This window comes from Carcharhinus amblyrhynchos, chromosome 20 (assembly GCF_965287045.1).
Source record: "Carcharhinus amblyrhynchos chromosome 20, sCarAmb.v2.hapA, whole genome shotgun sequence".
NCBI classification, from domain to species: domain Eukaryota; kingdom Metazoa; phylum Chordata; class Chondrichthyes; order Carcharhiniformes; family Carcharhinidae; genus Carcharhinus; species Carcharhinus amblyrhynchos.
Genome location: NC_137343.1, coordinates 42043610 through 42063279, shown reverse-complemented (window position 1 = coordinate 42063279; position 19670 = coordinate 42043610). Strand labels below are relative to the sequence as shown.

General features: G+C 42.1%; 1 protein-coding gene across 1 annotated transcript in view; it reads right to left on the bottom strand.

Moving 5' to 3' along the window:
• bicdl1 (BICD family like cargo adaptor 1) overlaps window positions 1-19670 on the bottom strand; it is a 75666-nt gene that overhangs the window by 30968 nt on the left and 25028 nt on the right. The window contains exons 3-4 of the mRNA XM_080208470.1: window positions 5150-5266; window positions 475-621 (exon numbers count right to left, since the gene is read on the bottom strand). Of these exons, the coding sequence (XP_080064596.1) occupies window positions 475-621; window positions 5150-5266 (264 nt within the window). The remainder of the gene's footprint in view (window positions 1-474; window positions 622-5149; window positions 5267-19670) is intronic.

Sequence of the window (19670 nt, the reverse complement as noted above, 5' to 3'; positions counted from 1 at the left end):
CCGAATGCTCCTTCCAGGTTTAACAGTGTACCGGGTCTGCTGTTACTGCTGCAGTCAATCTTCTCTACACTGGGGAGACCAGATGGATTCAGTGACCACTCTGCGGAGCAACACCACTCAGATCGCAAATATTACACCTGTAATTTTAATTTTATGCTCCAGTCCTACTCTGACGTGTCATCCTTGACTTCCTGTTCCAATGAAACACAATGCAAGCCTGAAGAACAGAACTTTATCTTTCAATTTGACACGATAGAACCTCCAGATTCAACACTTTCAACTAACACGCATGAATGTTTTTGGATTATTGGTGATGATTCTAGTTTCCAAGCTTGACAAATGCTATCCAAGGTGTGGAGAGTGGCAGCACCTTTATACAGCATTGTTTCAGACCCTAACACATACACACTACTTCTCTCTAGGGTATCATCTCTGTGCCAGTTCCCCTTCTACAGGTACTCTTCTCCTCCTCACCTGCAGGTCCTTGCTGTGGTTCTGCCGCTCTGCCATCAGTACTCGGTCCTGAAGGTCCTCAACTGTGTTCTGCAACAGTTCATTTTCCTCGATCATGGCACTGATGCGTCGCTCCAGTTCACGTTTTCGCTCCGTAAGTGCCTTTATCTGAGATCAGAAGGTAAAGTCAGACGTCAGAAAGCTACACAACACGTGCAGTGAGTACTGTGACAGAAAACGGGCTCAGGCAAAGGCCACAGAGATGCAGTGAATGAGAACAGGTAAGTAACAGGCCCGGAAAGGTAAGAACAGGGGGAAAAATCCAGAGGGGAGAGGTAAGATCAAGCAAGAATGATCTTCCAGCTATGGGAAACACAGGACAACCACAGCATCTGGGTACTCTAAACTCCCACTGAGCACAATAGGAGTTTCCAACCACCCAGCAGTCATAGCCCTTAAAAACCAACTCCAGAACAGTTCACAAAGAAAAAAAAGTTTGTTATAAATGGAGAGGAATTACTGTGCATGCATAGGTTTCTAACTTTGTCTGTTCAGGGGCGGCAGGTCACTGTGATGGGGATAAAGGATTTGTTAATAATAATGAAGAACAGCTGACAGGTTGCAAAGAATCAGGTAGAAAGTATTCATACTTACTTCTAGAATCTGCTGCTCCATAGCACCACACACAGACAAAAGGCGGGGAGAAAAATAGAAAATTTAAGAGTAATGAACAAGATTTTTAAGATTTTGGTAACGTGTTTTAGATGAATGAAGAAACATTGATATGATTTTTGCCCCCAGTACAAGCATCTTACCTTTCTAGTTTATATTCGAATGGCATCATTATGAATATACAAAGTTACAGAGCCATAGGCTGGTCATGTTTCAATATTCATTACAGATCTTGCTCATTCTTATCCATTGTATCAACAGGCTTTTGTAACATCACAAATACTAGCAAAACCTATTAATTTGCACTCAAACACACTGGGGATTCGACAAATAAAACAGGCCATTCCCACATACCTCCTTCTATACCACCCACATACAGTTGTGTAGAACACCAGACAGTTCTCCCAAGTGTGCTTGCCCTGTATCTTCTTGAACCTGTGCAATCCCTGTGTGGTGAAGATAATGACCACCTCTGCCAGCACAGTAAGAGAGGGAGTTTCATGATATTGACTAAGAAATTATGAAGAAAGAGCATTATAATTCCATGTCAGGATGCTGTGCGGTTTTGGAGAGGAGCTTACAGGTGGTGGTGTCCCCATGTCCCTGATGCCTTTGGCTTTCTAGGTGGTAGAGATAGTGGGTTTGAGAGGAGTTGTTGAGGAAGACTTGGTGCTGCAGTGTAGCTTACATAGATGGCAGCCATATGAAGGAAATGTTTAAGGTGATTGATTGAGTGTCAAACAAATAAGTTGCTTTGGCCTGGATAGTGTTGAACTTCTGAAGTGCTGTTGATGCTGCATTCTTCCAGGTAAGTGGATTGCATTCCATTGAACTCCTGATCTATTGTAGATTGACAGGCATAGGGGAGTTTGGTAGCAAGTCATTTGCTGCAGAATATCCAGCCTATGACCTCTTGTAGTTACAGGTTTTTTTTATGACTTCCAGTTAACATTCTGGACATTGGTTATCCGTGGAGATGTTAACAGTGGGAAATTTGATACTGGCAATGCTACTGAATGGCAAGGACAGGCAGTTAAATTCTATTGTTGGAGATGTTCATTGCAGTAAAATAGATCAGGAAAATGCCACATTTAAGGTGCTGTCTGTGTTGAGTTTACTGATGTGAACTTGTCCAGGGTGCTCAAATTGATCTCAATGTCCTCATTTCAGATATGGTAACAATTGAGATGATTACTTCTCCTGTTTACTACCCAGCTATTTCTACTGGAAGTGTATTTGAGTGAACACTGTGTTAAGAACAAGTTTTGACTTGGATGTGATGCATTTTGCAGTTGAATAACTGCTGCCTCTTGCATATACGAAGAATGGCCACTGACATCTGGGAGCCTGCATACACAATGGAGCTATTTCATTTGTACATATGTGAACAATGTTCACACCCAATCACCCAACATGGAGAGCACCGTACACAATCACACTGCACGGTTTGTATTTGATGATTGAAAGCTCATGTACATGACAGAGGCCTTTTGCACGCTCAGTGGGCAGGATTTTCCAGCTGTTCCCACAGGTGAAATCTTCCAGTCCCACCGATGTCAATCCCTTGCCAGGGTTCCCCAGCAGCAGAAGGTACAAACAACAGGAAACCCCACTGGCAGCAGGAGGACCAAAGATTTTGCCGCAAGCTAATGGCTGACCACCTCCGCTGCCGCAAAACATGCTGTGGGAGGTGCGGAAAATCCTGCCCATGGTGATACTGGCACAGCTCCATCAACACTCAAACAAAAACTTATCTTTAAAACAGACAGTTGGAAGCAATTTGAAGATGTGTTGGGCAGTGTGTTTATTTGAGAGTTATTTTGCCTCTATAGGAGAATATAAATATGATACAAAACTAGTCTAGATGCTGTTCAATTCATTTTGCAGTGAAATGGCCAGCCACAGTTTTGATATTGTTAATTGATTAGAAACTAAATCACTCCACTTTCTTTGCCTGATCCATCATGTTTTTGAAATGTTAATACTTGTGCATTTAGTCTCATATCAGGTATTTAGAATGGTTTCTAAGGTCAGGTGACCAGAGCAAATGATGCCATAGACAACATAGTAAGAAGTCTCACAACATCAGGTTAAAATCCAACAGGTTTATTTGGTAGCACGAGCTTTCAGAGCGCACCTGAGTCTGCCTGATGAAGGGGCAGCACTCTGAAAGCTTGTGCTATCAAATAAACCTGCTGGACTTTAACCTGGTATTGTGAGACTTCTTACTGTGTTTAGAACATAAAACAGTACAGACCCTTTGGCTCTCAATGTTGTGCCGAGCTATGTCCAACCCAAGATCAAGCTATCCCCTCCCTATAATTCTGGTGTGCTCCACGTGCCTATCCAATAACCGCCTGAAAGTTCCTAAAGTGTCCGACTCCACTATCACAGCAGGCAGTCTATTCCACATCTCAACCACACTCTGAGTGAAAAATCTTTCTCGGACATCCCTCCTATATCTCCCACCATGAACCTTATAGTTATGCCCTTTAGTAACAGCTACATCCACCTGAGGAAATAGTCTCTGCACGTCCACTCTATCTATCCCCCTCACCATCTTATACCCTCTGTTAAGTCACCTCTCATCGTCCTCCGCCCTACAAAGAAAAGCCCCAGCTCCCTCAACCTCTCCTCATGAGAACTACCCTCCAAACCAGGCAGCATCCTGGTAAATCTCCTCTGCACTCTCTCCAATGCTTCCACATCCTTCTTATAGTGAGGTGACCAGAACTGAACACAATATTCCAAATGTGGTCTCACCAATGTCCGGTATAGTTGCAGCATAACCGTATGGCTCTTGTTTGTCCTACCAAAATGAATCACCTCACACTTATCAGGGTTAAACTCCATCTGCCATTTTTCAGCCCAGCTCTGCATCCTATCAATGTCTCTTTGCAGCCTGCCAGAGCCCTCCACCTCACCCACTACTCCACCAAACTTCTTGTCATCAGCAAATTTACTAACCCACCCTTCAGCCCACTTTTCTAAGTCATTGATAAAAATCACAAATAGCAGAGGACCCAGCACAGACCCCTGTGGTACACTGCTGGTAACTGGCCTCCAGTCTGCAAATTTTCCTTCCACCACCACCCTCTGTCTTCTATGAGACATGATGTGGAGATGTCGGCGTTGGACTGGTGTGAACACAGTAAGAAGTCTCACAACACCAGGTTAAAGTCCAACCAGTTTATTTGATAGTAAACCCACAAGCTTTCGGGGTTTGCCCCTTTGTCAGGTGAGTGGAGAGTTCTGGTCTCAAACAGAGCATATACAATGTATACACAGTTTACAAAATACTGTAAACTGTGTGTGCCTTGTATATTTCTGCTTGAGACCAGAACTCTCCACTCACCTGACAAAGGGGCAAACTCCGAAAGCTTGTGGGTTTACTATCAAATAAACTGGTTGGACTTTTACCTGGTGTTGTGAGACTTCTTACCGTGTTCTATGTGTCAGCCAGTTACTTATCCAATCAGCCAAATTTCCTTCTGTCCCACACCTCCTTATCTTTTTCATGAGCCTACCATGGGGAACCTTATCAAACAGCGTACTCCAATCCAACACCGACATCTCCACATCATAGACCACATAAACTCTAACTACAAGGGTAGTTTATCCAAATTTTTTGAAACAGAAATCTTGTGATTTTCATGAGAAAACTGTCAAAGTCCAAGAATAAAAGCACTAGAGAACTTGGTTTCCCTAAATCTCCAATTATTGACCTTACTAAGCAAGATGACTAAGAGAAGAGACATTTTCAGTAACATTTAATTTGTGGCTTTGGGACAATACAAGTGCTTTTTTTGCTGTCAGCTAAATTTAGAGTACTGGGAATTTAACATTTGTCACAACCCAAGAAATCCTTACAGTCTGACACCAGGAGGCTTGATCACATGGTCACAATATCAGAATACATCGTCTATCTAGCTCGGCAGGATTGCAAATATGTAAGCATGTACTTTGATAGGAATAGGGACAAACAGGGAATCACCACAGTGGTAACACTTAAGGGAGATCTCACCTCAGCTTGCAAGCTCTCCAGTCGTGCTACATGTTGGTTTGTTGATGTGTTCTTCTCCCGGAACTCATCACGAAGGTTGTGAACTTGCATTGACAGCTGCTGCTCTATCTCAGCTGCCTAAAGAGGAAGAAGCAAAGACATGAGATATGGGAGAAGATGTGCATATTGTCTAAGCATGATTCATAAAAAAGGAGGTCTAGTGCCAAGTGATGATGCACATTGTGTGACATTACAATTCCAGGCATGGATGCAAGCATACTATGGTGCTATGGGAGGTGGTGGCGTAGTGATATTGTTGTGGACTGATAATCCAGAGACTCAGGATAATGCTCCAAGGAGCCAGGTTCGAATCCCACCACAGCAGGTGGTGAAATTTGAATTCAATAAAAATCTGGAATTAAAAGTCTAACAAAGACCGCCAAACCAGAGTCAATTGCTATTTAAAAACCATCTGGTTCACTGGTGTCCTTTAGGAAAGGATATCTGCCACTCTTCCCTGGTTTGGTCTTCCACTGACTCCAGACCCACACTGTGATTGACTCTTAAATAAAGGATGGGCAATAAATGCTGGCCCAGTCAGCGACATCCACACCCAATGAACAAATTTTAAGAGAAGAAAATTACTTATGCTGACAGCAGCTTCTAATCCTGAACCTTGGGATACCTGGTAACAGTATCCTCCTACACTCCACCAACACAAGACAGGATTGTGATGGAACTCCTCACTACTCACCTGGACAGGTAGAGCCACAGCAACACAAAAGTGGCCAGATACCATTAATTAAGTAGCAATTAAATTGACTGACCTTTCTGCTACCTGCACTCAATATTCTTACTCTCACAAGCACCTGGATTAAGCAGTAACTGACAACTAAAGCAGGATGAATGGAAGCTGCCCAGTCTAAGTCCACCATAATGCACAGCAATGAGAAAGCTCATAGTTGGGCTGGTAGCTGCTGGAAGCCATTGCTGAGATTACACATTCAGACATTCATGGCTGGCTTCATTCCTGCTCGAACTGGTTTGCAGCAAGATGCTGGGAACCACGTTCAAATCCCACCTTGGCAGATGGTGGAATTTGAATTCCATAAAAAAAAATCTGGAATTAAGAATCTAATGATGATCATGTAACCGTTGTCAATTGTTGGAAATGTCCTTTAGAGAAGGAAGTCTACCATCCCTTATCTGGTCTGGCCTACATATGACTCCGGAATCACAGCAATTGGTTGGCCTCTCAACTCTCCGATGAACCAGGACAACTAGGAATGGACAATGAATACTGGCCAGTCAGTGATACCCATGAACCACGAATGAATAAAAAAGACAGGTAGCTACATTTAACGTGTGATTTTTCCAGAGTTTGGATGACAGCAGATCTGAAGTACGACTAAAACAAAATGCCTGCTGATGGAAACTCTCTCCAGTGGACTGGGTGTTATGTATTAATAGCGATTCTCGGAAGCTGCACTAAGCACTGTGTATCAACATATTCATGTATTCACTGGAAGTGGTGTCACAGGTCACTAGCATAGGGAAACTGCCAGAATAAAAAAAGCAGGTACACAGTGAACACCACCTTGTAAATAAACTCTGCTATTTTTAACCCTTCGTGCTTCCTAGCACCAATTCTCCAATATACAACACAGGGTCATGTGATGTCTGAAACAATCAGTTTGGATTACTAGTGATCCAGGAAGGAAAATTAAATCAACTGAGTAGAAATTCCGAGAGCTTGTGGAAATCTATTCTGGTCGTGTGTGATTCTGCTCTGGGGTGTTCGCGTCTCTGCTCTGGGGTTATCCTGTTTAACTCCTGTGAATGATTCATTTGTTTCTGGGGAGTTTATGTTCACATTGTAATTTTTTTGTTGTTCTTTTGTTTTAATGATGGCAAATACTTTAGATGTCTTCAAGCAAAAGAGAGAGAAATAATCTGTGCAATTCTGTAGGATTTTCTAGACTCTTGAGAATTAAGGTTTCTGTTCTAATCAGGCCAGGACAATGTTCCATTCTAAAGATAACATTCAGGATTAATGGGAGCAGTGTTGAAGGGTATTCCGAGAAGTGCCTGTAATTAGGACAGAGAAACCCATCAATGATCAGATACCAGAGGGAATTTCCAGTGAATTCCAGGAGGATTAGATCAACCCCCATTTCCATGGCTCTCAGGAGCTTATGCGATCTCTCCCACTCCCTCCCTCCCCCCCACCCCATATAACTGAGTGGCTCCACTGGGAAACATCTGACTACAATCCTACTCAGCAAATCAGCAAATTCCAATATAGGAACATAGAAACAGCTGTAGGCCATTCAACTAGATCATGGCTGATCACCTACCTTACTGCCATTTTCCCACATTATCCCTATAACCCTTGACACGATTAATATTCGGAAAACTATAGATTTCTGTTTCAAACATAGTCTAAGACTGAGCCACTACAGTCTGCTGGGTAGAGAATTTCACAGAATACCTACAGTGCAGGCGGCCTTCACTCAGTCCATCGAGTCTGCACCAACCACAATCCACCCAGGCCCCATCCCCCTGACCCCACTTATTCACCCTGCTAATCCTCCTGACATTACGAGGCAAATTACCATGGCCAATCAATCTAACCCGCACATCTTTGGAGTGTGGAAGGAAACCGGAGCACCCGGCAGAAACCCACACAGACACAGGAAGAACTTCCAAACTCCACACAGTGACCCAAAGTTGGAATTAAACCTTGGTCTCTGGCATTGTGACGCAGCAGTGCTAACCACTGAGCCGCCCCGTTCAAAGATTTACCAACCTTTGTGTGAAGAAATTCCTCTTCATCCTAGTCTTGAATGGCTGGCCCCTCATGCTGAGGATGAATCCATTGGATCTAGGCTCATCAGTCAAGGGAAACATTTACCCTGAATTCACCTTCCATTCTTTGGAATTTGAGAGAATACAGACCCAGTTTCCTCAAAAAACAACACCATCCATCCCAGGAATTAGTCTGCTAAACCTCTGGGGCACTCCCTCTGTGGCAAATATATCCTTCCTCAGAGAAGGAGACAAAAACTGTACAAAAACATACTTGGAGTGGTCTCGCCAAGGTGCTATACAATTGCAGCAAGACATCTTTAGTCCTGTACTCAGTGATGAAGGCCAACATACTATTTGCCTTCTTAATGACTTGCTGCCCCTACGTGCTAGCTGTTAGTGACTCATCGACAAGGACACCCAGGTTCCTTTGTACAACATCACCTTCCAACCTCTCATCATTTAAGATATATTCTGCCTGTTTTTTTTCTGGATAACTTCACACTTACATTATATTCTAGACATGAATGCAGAAATTTTGCAACTGGATAAACAAGAAAGCAAATGACATGCAATATTAAGTAGATGATGCGAGTTGGTGCTAAAAACTGCAAACATGAATAATTGATTGCACGACAAGGGATACATCATTGAATAAAATGCAGCTGGAGAGCATGATTGCACTCACTGAATAAACATTATAAGTTTATTCGTACTGTATGATAGCAATCGCCTGGATAAACAGTGTTAATGTGTACAAATATATCTATAGAGTAGATGCCCAAGGTTGTTAGAGTGAACACTCTATGAAACATTTAGTACGAACAGGCTGTTACATGGGTTTCTCCAAAAAAAAAGGGGGTACTTCAATGAATGCTATCAGGGTAGTTCTTTAAACTCAGTAGGAAATGAAGGAAGGCCAAGGGAACTAACTCAGGCTCCTTGGAACTGAGACAAAGAGGGAACACTGACCTAAAAAAAACGTTCCTTTAGTGCACTCATGTTCTCACACCTTCACAGACAATAGATTACTTTTGCTGTGCACAATCACCACTGGTTTGTGGGCAAATTCAGCAGCAGGGATCTCAATTTAACATCAACTCCAAAGATGATGCCACCACCAATGCAGTTCTGCACTCAAGTGCCAGCCCAGATTCCGTGCTCAACCCCAGAGTGAGGTTTGAACCCATGACCTTCAGGCTCAGAAGTGCTACCAACTCAGCCAAGACAACACCTGAAATTTAACCCTTAATCTGCCACAGATTAGACTTTGCGTCCATCAGCGGTACAAAACCAGAGGATCAGGCCCCTTAGGAATGAAGACATTACTATGGGGAAGTTCTTTGTAATGGGCCAGGCTGATTATAAACTACAGGGCAAGGAGCAAATTCAATATGAGTAAATCTTTCACAGTGACAACCCAGCCTAATGCTGGACACTATCACTAAGCACAGTGAGTGTGAGCTAATATGAAGCTTTTAGAAGCTACGCCTAATTCAATAAGAAGCACATGCATTTAACATCAGGTCAGATGGATAATGATGGGTTAATCCTTAAATTTGCCCTGAAATAAGAGGGCAAGCGAAATGGGACTTCTTAAAATTCCTCTTCACATATGCCAAAATTTATTCTGATTAAACAGTTATGCAACCTCAATTCCACAGAAGACATAGAAAATGCACAGCATAGAATGAGGCCATTCATTCAGCCCACTGTGTCAGTGCTGGCCAAAGAAGGTGCCACCCGTTCTAATCGCACCTTTCAGCAGCACGTCTGCAGCGTTGTAGGACGCTGCATTTCAGGTGCAGATCCAGGTACATTTTAATTGAGCTTAGGCTTTCTGCCTCCACCACCAAACCAGGCAACGAATTCTAGCCACACATGGCCCTCTTGAGTAAAGAGTTTTTCCTCATGTCCCCACTAAGCCTTCTACCAATCTGTGCCCCCTAATCTTCTCCGGTAAGGGAAACAGGTCTTTCTGATCCACTCTATCTATGCCCCTCATAATCTTGTACAACTCAGTTAAGTCAGCCCTCAGCCTCCTCTATTCAAGGAAAACAACTCTTGTTTATCCAATCTTTCCTCATAGCTGCAATTTTCAAGCCCTGACAACATTCTTCTAAATCTCCTCTGCATTCTACAGCGATTATGTCCTTCTTGTAATGTAGTGACCAGAACTTTACACAAATTTCCAGCTGTGGCCTAACCAGCGTTTTATACAACTGCATCATTGTATCCCTGGGCATTCCATATCCTTTATTTACCACCTTATCTGCCTGCCCTGCCATCTTCAGGGACCTGTAGACATGCACTCCAAGGTTTCTAACTTCCTCAACCCCTTCTATCTTCCCATTTATGGCGTATTCACTTGTTTTTTTTTGCCCTCCCCAAATGCATTACCACACTCTTTTCTGGATTAAATTCCATTTATCACTTTTTCACTCACTCAAGCAAACTATTGATATCATTCTGGAGTTGATAGTTATCCGCTTCACTGTCAACTACATGACCAATTTTTGTGTCATCCACAAATTTTGCAATTGTGCCACCAATTCATTAACTGATACAACAAAAAGCAAAGGTCCCAGCTCTGAACACTGTGGAACGCCGTAATGCTTTCCATTCGCAAAACATTCATCCATCATTCTCCTTTATTTCCTGTCGCTGGGCCAATTTTGAATCCAACTCACCACATTCTTCTGTATTCCATGGGCTTTTTAATTTTCTGACCAGTCTTCCATGTGTGATCTTATCAAATTTCATTTTCACAAGGCTTAATAAACTCCACATAGCCAACATCCACTGCACTACCCACATCAATCCTCATTGTTAATTCCACAAAAAAAATCAGACTAAATAAGCAAAATACAATCTCTTCCTAACAAAACCATGCTAGTTTATCCTATCTCTCAGAATTGTTTCCAATAATTTTCCCACCAAAGACCAGCCTATAATTGTTTGGCCTTTCTCTCATAACCTTTTTAATTAATGGTATAACATCAGCAGATCTCTCCCCACCCCCACCATATCCCCATATATTTAGTATGGCCAATCCCCTAACCCACAGATTTTTGGACACTAAGGGACAATTCAGCATGGCCAATCTGCCTAACTTGCACATGTGGACATCCATCCAGCCTTGGTGATTTATCCATCTTCAAGGATGACAATCCCTCCAGTACTTCCTCTCTCATTGTGCTCATTATATTTAATATTCCACAATATTCCTAGGATGTCTGAATCATTCCTCCCCGGGTAAGATTTTTGATTTTGATTTATTGTTGTCACGTGTATTAGTATATAGTGAAAAGTATTGTTCCTTGCACGCTATACACACACAAAGTACTCTAATTTCTTCTCAGTATGGATGGCAGATCTTCTAAATCAGTCCATAGTTTAGTATCACCTGAAAATTTAGTGCACTATTAGTCTCCTTACTTCAAGAGAGGATATAAATACTTTGGAAGCAGTTCCAAGGTTTACTACATTAATACCTAGATTGGGCAGGTTTTGATTTTGATTGCTTTAGTATGGTCATATATACTAGTATGCAGTGAAAAGTATTGCTTCTTGTGAACTATACAGTCAAAGCACACCATACATAGAGAAGGAAAGTGTGCAGAATGTAGCGTTACGGTCAAAGCTAGGGTGTAGGGAAAGATAATCTTAATAATGTAGGTCCATTCAAAAGTCTGATGGCAGCAGGGAAGAAGCTGTTCTTGAGTCGGTTGGTACGTGATCTCAGACTCTACTATCTTTTTCCCGACGGAAGAAGGTAGAAGAGAATATATCCGGGGTGCATGAGATTATTGATTATGCTGGTTGCTTTTCCGAGGCAGTGGGAAGTGTAGACAGAGTCAATACATGGGACATTGACCTTCATTTGCGACCCTTTGTAGTTTCTTGCAGTCTTGGACAGAGCAAGAGCCATACCAAGCTGTGATACAATCTGATAAGGATGCTTTCTATGTGCATCTGTGAAACCTGGCGACTGGTGAAGAATTTCCTTAGCCTCCTGAGAGAATAGAGGCATTGGTGAGCTTTCTTAACCATAGTATCAGCATGGGGGGGAAACAGGATAGGTTGTTGGTGATCTGGACACCTAGAAACTTGAAACACTTGACCATTTCCATTTCATCCCCGTTGACATAGACAGGGACATGTCCTCCACTATGTTTCCTGAAATCAATGACTAATTCCTTTGTTCTACTGAGGGAGAGATTATTTTTGTCACACCAATTCACCAGATTTTCTCTCCCTTTCCTGGATTCTGTCTCATGATTGTTTGAGATCCGACCCACGACAGTGGTGTCATCAGCAAACTTGAAAATTGACTTGGAGAGGAATTAGACCACACAGTCATAGGTGTATAAACGGTATAGTAAAAACTGAGGACACAGCCTTGCAGGACACCAGTGTTGAGGATACTCAGAGGTGTAGTTCCCTATCCTTACTAATTGCAGTTAGATAGAGACAAAGTACTCACTGAGAACTCTGTCCCCACCTTCCACATCCACACATAAGTTAGTTTGTACATCTACCCTTTAGTTACTCCTTTGCTCTCGATGTACTGGTAATACATTTTTGGATTTTCCATTAATTTACCTGCCAATATTTTTTCATATCCTCGCTTTGCATTCCTAATTTCCTTCTTTATTTCATCCCTGTATTTTCTATACTCCTGACTTTCTGCAGTATTAACTTTGTGACTGTCATAAGCTTTCTTTTTTTACTTTATCATACTGAGCATGCTTCAGGATAGCCAAGGATACCAGATTTGGCAGTACCACCGATTTTCTTTGTGGGGTCATGTCTACACTGTGCCCATAGAATCTCACTTTTCAATGCCTCCCACTGATTTGCCTTCAAGTAGTTGTATCCACTAGCAACTCATGCCATCGCATCATCTAAATCACAGTCTACCAATAGATTAATGGATCTTGTTACATTTCGCTCTGTGGGCCAGGGTTTCAAAAAACTACAAATTGTGGCTTGTACAGGTCAGTGCGTGCTGAGCACTGAACCCTCATCCCCACCACCCCCTCCCCCTCCGCCTCCTCCCCCTATTCCCCTCCCAATAGGGAATAGAGCTGGATGATACACAATTCTGGGTAATCAGAAAGCATGTCAGCACAATTTATGGCATTGTTATTCTCCCACATTCACAAATTACTTAAAGCAACTTAAACTAAAGAAAGACAGAGAAATCTGGTGCTTGATCTCAGTGTTTCTGCATTACAAGGAATGGAAAATAAAAGTCAGCTTGTAGATCAGTGTTAAGATGTCTATTCCACAAATGATGAAATATAGACAATTGGAAAGTGAGGGAACGAATGGGCCCCATAGCATGGAAGACAACATATTTTGTTAACTTCACAGTAACAAAGTGTTGAAAATCAGTACGTAATTATTTCTTAGTCTAAATCTTTACATGTTCCCTGTATTAACATTACCTTCAGGAAATTCAGTAACCAGAGGGACACAGTTTGAAGATAATCAGCAAAAAAACAGAGGGGGAGGTAGAATCACAGATTAGTAGAGTGCAGAAAGACCCTTCGGCCTATCGAGTCTGCACCCATGCAAGAAAAGCCCTAACCTGCCCATCTAATTCCACTTGCCAGCACTTGGTCCACAGTCTTGAATGTTATGGTGTGCCAAGTACTCATCCAGGTACTTTTTAAAGGATGTGAGGCATCCTGTCTCCACCACCCTCCCAGGCAGTGCTTTCCAGACCGTCACCACCCTTTGAGTAAAGGTTTCCTTAAATCCCCCCTAAACTTCCTACCCCTCACTTTTCACTTGTTCCCCTTAGTTGAAGGGTCAGTTACAAGGGAACACAGGTGCTCCCTATTCACCCTGTCCATGCCCCTCATAATCTTGAACACCTCAATCAGGTTGCCCCTCAGTCTTCTCTACTTCAGAGAAAACAACCCAAGTCTATCCAATCTTTCTTCATAACTTCCAAACCAGATAGCAAGCTGGTGAATCGCCTCTGCACCCCCTCCAATGCATTCACATTCTTCCTATAATGTGGAGATCAGAACTACACACAGTACTCCAGCTGTGGCCTCAAAGTTCTATACAACTCCAGCATGACCTTTCTGCTTTTGTAATCTATACCCTGATTAATAAAGGCAAGTGTGCTATATGCTTTTATCACCATCCTATTTACCTGCCTTTTCACCTTCAGAGATCTATGGACAAACATGCCAAGGTCCTTCTGTTCTTCGGAACTTCCCAGTATTACACCTTTCATAGTATACTTGTTGAATTACTTCTTTCAAAGTGCATCACCTCACACTTTTCAGGTTTAAATTCCATCTGCCACTTATCTGTCCATCTGATCTATATCTTCTTAGAAACATAATTGTCAGGACAAGGATTATAACATACCCCTTCTCTAAGGAGCTTTTTTTAAAAAAAGTTTATAGAAATCTGCATCAAACTGTGAATGCTGGATCAAGTGAAGCTTTCACGACAAATTTCTTTTGTTCAGTAAGGATATCAAGAGACTGGGAGCAATGGCATGGAGTCGAGGTCAAGTTCAGCCATGATCTAATTGAACTGAAGAGAATAGAGGCTCGAAAGGTTGAATATCCTATCTGTATTTCCAATCATAATGTTTCTGCAATCGTAAGGATGAGCAATATCTACAAACTGCAAGGCACTCAACTTCTCTGTTAACTATCTGGCCAATCTTTGTGCCTTTTGCAAACTTACTGATCCGAACATGCACATAGTCGACTATGTGATTTATATAAATGACAAACAATAGGAGGTACAGCACGGATCCCTGTGGTGAGTTGGTGTTGTTATTTGGAACTTGAAGCTTGCTGCCTTAAAGGGTGATGGAAGCAGATTCAATTGAACTTTCTAAAAAGGAGGATTTGGATAAAGGGGAAGATGTTACAGGACTGTGGGGGAAAAGAACTGACAAAGGGTAGTGGTACTAATTGGATAGCTCTTTCAAAGAGTTCATACATGCACAATGGGCTGACTTCCTTCTGGGCTGTAAGAACCTCTCCATGTTATGACTTTAACACAGCCAAACAAGAACTTCAGCTGACATAGATACCTCATTGTCAGGACAAGGATTATAACATACCCCTTCCCCGCAGAAATGTTTTGTTTGATGATTTCTTGCAATCTCTCAATCTATTCTTTACTCCCTCATTATTTTTCCCCTCTGCTTAAGTATATTTATGTACAGCCTTTTACTTTGCAATACCTTATCCAAATAGCCATTCTTTATATTGGAACATTGAGCATCTGCAGGCTGTTTGAACTGTTCTCCTCTCACTCAGGAGGCACCAACAGCTAGTTACAGCATCAAGATGATCAGCCAACACAGCAAGCTGGGTGAAACCTGAGGCCCCAAAGCACTGTGTGTCATGCAACCTTTTAAACATTTCTGGTACCATTTTAACTGCTGGAGGATGATTAATTAATCCTAGCTATTAGCTTGCAGTGTTTGAAGATGAGAGACACCATGTTGCATGATTAATGAGGTGTTTTGAAATAACTGCACTCATTGGCTTAATGAATTGGCAGCAAAGGATCACGAATGATATAATCCTTCATGAAGAACAACAAAACATATAAATTGTTGGATACTGAAAGATTTGCTAAAGGGGGGGGAAAATGGAGCCCAATGCCTGAACTCGATCCATTGATTGGGGAAAACCATGCATAAGGAGACATTATCGTTCAATGAAAGTTAGGCCATTTAGGAGGAAAAGAAGCAAGAAGCTTTTTTTAAAAAAAGTTCATAGAAATCTGCATCAAGCTGTGGATGCTGGATCAAGTGAAGCTTTCACGACAGATTTCTTTTGTTCGGTAAGGATATCAAGAGACTGGGAGCAACGGCATGGAGTTGAGGTCGAAATCAGCCATGATCTAACTGAACTGAAGAGAATGGAGGCTCGAAAGGTTGAATATCTTATCTGTATGTCCAAACATAATGTTTCCGCAATCGTAAGGATGAGCAATATCTACACACATATTACTTTCACTGCATTTCCCTTGGTGAATGATGATCAAACTGCAATAATTCCAGTTGTGAAGGAAGGATGCACGAATCTCAATAAACTGCCTTGACATAGGTGGAACACTGACCTCTTCCCAGCATCCCAGCTGTAGAGGCACACAGCTCTATCGATCATTTCCAATGAGGACATACAATCACCTACTGATTTGAATGTAAATTTTCATTATTAGATGACCTGTAGTTCATCAGCCAGCTCAGCATTACAACATGACCTATATATGAATGTTCAGTCAAAGCAGTGGGATGTACTAATTATAACTTTAACAGATATTAAAATCATCAGCCACTACAACGGAGCAATCAGCTTCTCACTACAACTTTCATATCTGCCCACACAGTCGTATAAGTTTCCAAAACGCTTGAAAGCTACTCTCCAGAACCTTACAGCATTACTAAATACCATGCCATGTCTGGAATACCACATCAGTTGAGCACATGACATTAATTCCAGGACAGAGCCTCTTCCTGGGTCTCAGTGGTAGACAAGACCATGTGGATGGGTTTCCAATTCATTCTTCGATTTGTCAGTATGCAGACAATGATGTGTAAGGTCATTGTAAACAGAACAGAAGCCCCACCAATTCAGCACGTGTTTGAGGGGAATGAGATGTGTCCTTAATGAAGCAAAGCAGTGTGATCTATTTCATAGAAGGGAGATTAAAAGAAAAGAACATCCATTTTATTCAAGATCCTAACCAATTAAAGCAGACGAGTTACAGAGTGACAAATGTGGAAAATGTAATATTTTGCAGAGGTCTGTAGGTAGTTGGGTAATCACTGAGAAGGCATCAGTAATATTTTCGGTTAAAGGACTCCTATTTTTAAAAAATGCTGTAAACATCCAAAATGAACTGATTTTAAGTTAACCAAAAATATCAATAATTACTTAAGTAAGCCTTAATAAAGCAAAAAAAAACTACAGAATAACAATATAGATAAGTGTTGGAGCAAAAAAAACTTATCAGTTGATGCCCAAAAGATGAAAGGGTGCTATATTGACTCATTGCAGTTCTTCATGAACTGCATTTTGAAGCATAGGGGTAGGGCTGAACATTTGAGGCTTTGTGGGTGTTTATATAGAAACTTTTCTCAAGAGATTAAAAATGTGAAGTTGCGTCACTGACACACAGTTTAACATTTTTTTCCAAGAACCAAGATGGTGCCAGACTTCTTGCAAGCTGTGCCCAGCATACCTTCTAATCCTATCTTTTACACTTGTTCCATGCTTCTAAAACTTTATTCTAACTCTTTCATTAAGCTGATCTTTCTTGAAACCCTAGCTATTACTGTAACATTACATTCTGCATCCTCTCCTTTCCTTCCCTATAAACGGTATGCTTTGTCTGTATAGTGTGCAAGAAACAATACTTTTCACTGTTTACTAGTGCATATGATAATAATAAATTAAATCAAATGTACAGAATAAAAACCCTTGTTTATTTACATTCTTTTTTGTTCCATAACTGACTGCTATTCCTTACGTAAGGGAGCATTATGGGCAAACAAATCCAAAAGTTAAATTTGGCAGTGTTAATCGTAAGTTAATGTTATCGTAAGGATACACAGGTGAAGGACATTGTTAAATTGAGCACATTGAGCACCTGCTCACTAGCCTGCTCCTGGGCCTGGCCAAATTGGCCATCAACAGGTCCAGGCAGCAAGCTGTTGAGGGGATTGTTCACCCTGACTGTCTGCCACTTTACTGAGGCTACCTTTATGGCTGGGTGACCTTGGAAACAGCATGTGATGTCCACCAGCATGCTTCAGGCCTTCCACAATCAGTGGGCACTGAAGGGACTGGGGTCCAGTATCCCCCCTGGGATTGACACTTTGGTTTGATTCTGTAAGTCTCCTTTGAAGTTTAGATAACTTTTTGTGACAGGCCCCCACCAGGGGCCAACACCCTCTTCTTAAGAGCATAAGAAATTGGAGCAGGAGTAGGCCATCTAGCCCCTCAAGCCTGCCGCGCCATTCAATAAGATCATGGCTGATCTGAAGTGGCTCAGTTCCACTTTCCCGCTTTCTCCCCATAACCCTTAATCCCCTTGCCTACAAAAAACCTATCTACCCGTGTCTTAAATATATTTAGCAAGGTAGCCTCCACCACTTCAACAGGCAGAGAATTCCAGAGATTCACCACCCTTTGAGTGAAGAAGTTCCTCCTCAACTCCGTTCTAAACTGCCCCTCCTTATCTTGAGGCTGTGCCCTCTAGTCCTGCTGTCCTTTCTGAGCGGGAAGAATCTCTCTATCTCTACCCTATCCATCCCCTTCATCATCTTATACGTCTCTATAAGATCCCCCCTCATCCTTCTAAACTCCAACAAGTATAAGCCCAGTCTATTCAGCCTTTCTTCATAGTTCAACCCCCTCAACTACGGTATCAGCCTAGTGAACCTCCTCTGCACTCCCTCCAAGGCCAAAATATCCTTGCACAGATGCAGCGACCAAAACTGCACACAGTACTCCAGCTGCGGCCTCACCAGTGCCCTGTACAGTTGCAGCAAGACCTCCCTACTTTTATATTCAATCCCCCTCACTATGAAGGCCAGCATCCCATTCGCCTTCCTGACCACCTGCTGCACCTGTAGGCTGGGTTTTTGCGACTCATGCACAAGGACCCCCAGGTCCCTCTGCACTGTAGCGTGCTGCAGCTTTTTGCCCTTTAAATAGTAATCCCTCCTACTATTATTCCTGCCAAAGTGGATAACCTCACACTTGCTAACACTGTACTCCATCTACCAGGTCCTCGCCCACTCGCTTAGCCTGTCTAGATCCCTCTGCAGACTTTCCACACCCTCCACACAATTTGCTTTTCCACTTATCTTTGTGTCATCAGCAAATTTCGACACCCTACACTCAGCCCCCTCCTCCAGATCATCTATATAAATGGTAAATAGCTGAGGCCCCAGCACCGATCCCTGGGGCACTCCACTAGTCACCAACTGCCAATCCGAATAGCACCCATTGATACCTACTCTCTGCCTCCTATTCTTGATTTTATTTATTGATTTTTTTTCTTGATTTATCAAAAGAACATAAATAGGAACACGAGGTGTCCACTGGTATGCTTTCACAGCACATCACCAGTCCCCAGAATGAAATGTTAATTTGATTTGGTAAGTTTCCTTTTGGATTTTTGTCTTTTTGTTAACAGTGCCCCTTTATGGGGCGATCACATTAATTTATACGTCAATCTGTTTAATTGATATACCCAAGAGTATAAATAGACAATAACTGTGACATTGGGTGTGAGGGAAGAGCTGAGAGACAAAGTCAATTAACTCCCTTAGTGAAGGAAAGTTCTATGTCTTGCTTTTGACTTCAGTTAACAGGTCGGGCCTCCACATTCATGGGATTTGAGCAATCTCACACTCCCATCCCACCTCCTCACAAACGTTAAGGCCCGCTGATGAACTGGCTCCCAACTACATATATAATTATTAATTAATAAATTGAGATGAGCCCCCCACCCGCATTTCTGAACTAGCAGTAGCCAAAGGAGAGAAATCACAATAATTAAAAGGGCATCGATAGCAAGGACTTAATTTTCAGAACATTGGAACTTCACAAGCAGAGAATCAATCATAGGACTGCTTTTCTGAGTATCTGTATTGCATGTATATACTTACCAATATTCTGTAGCAAAGAAGAGCCCAAGGATGGCTTGAATATAAAAGTACATGGGC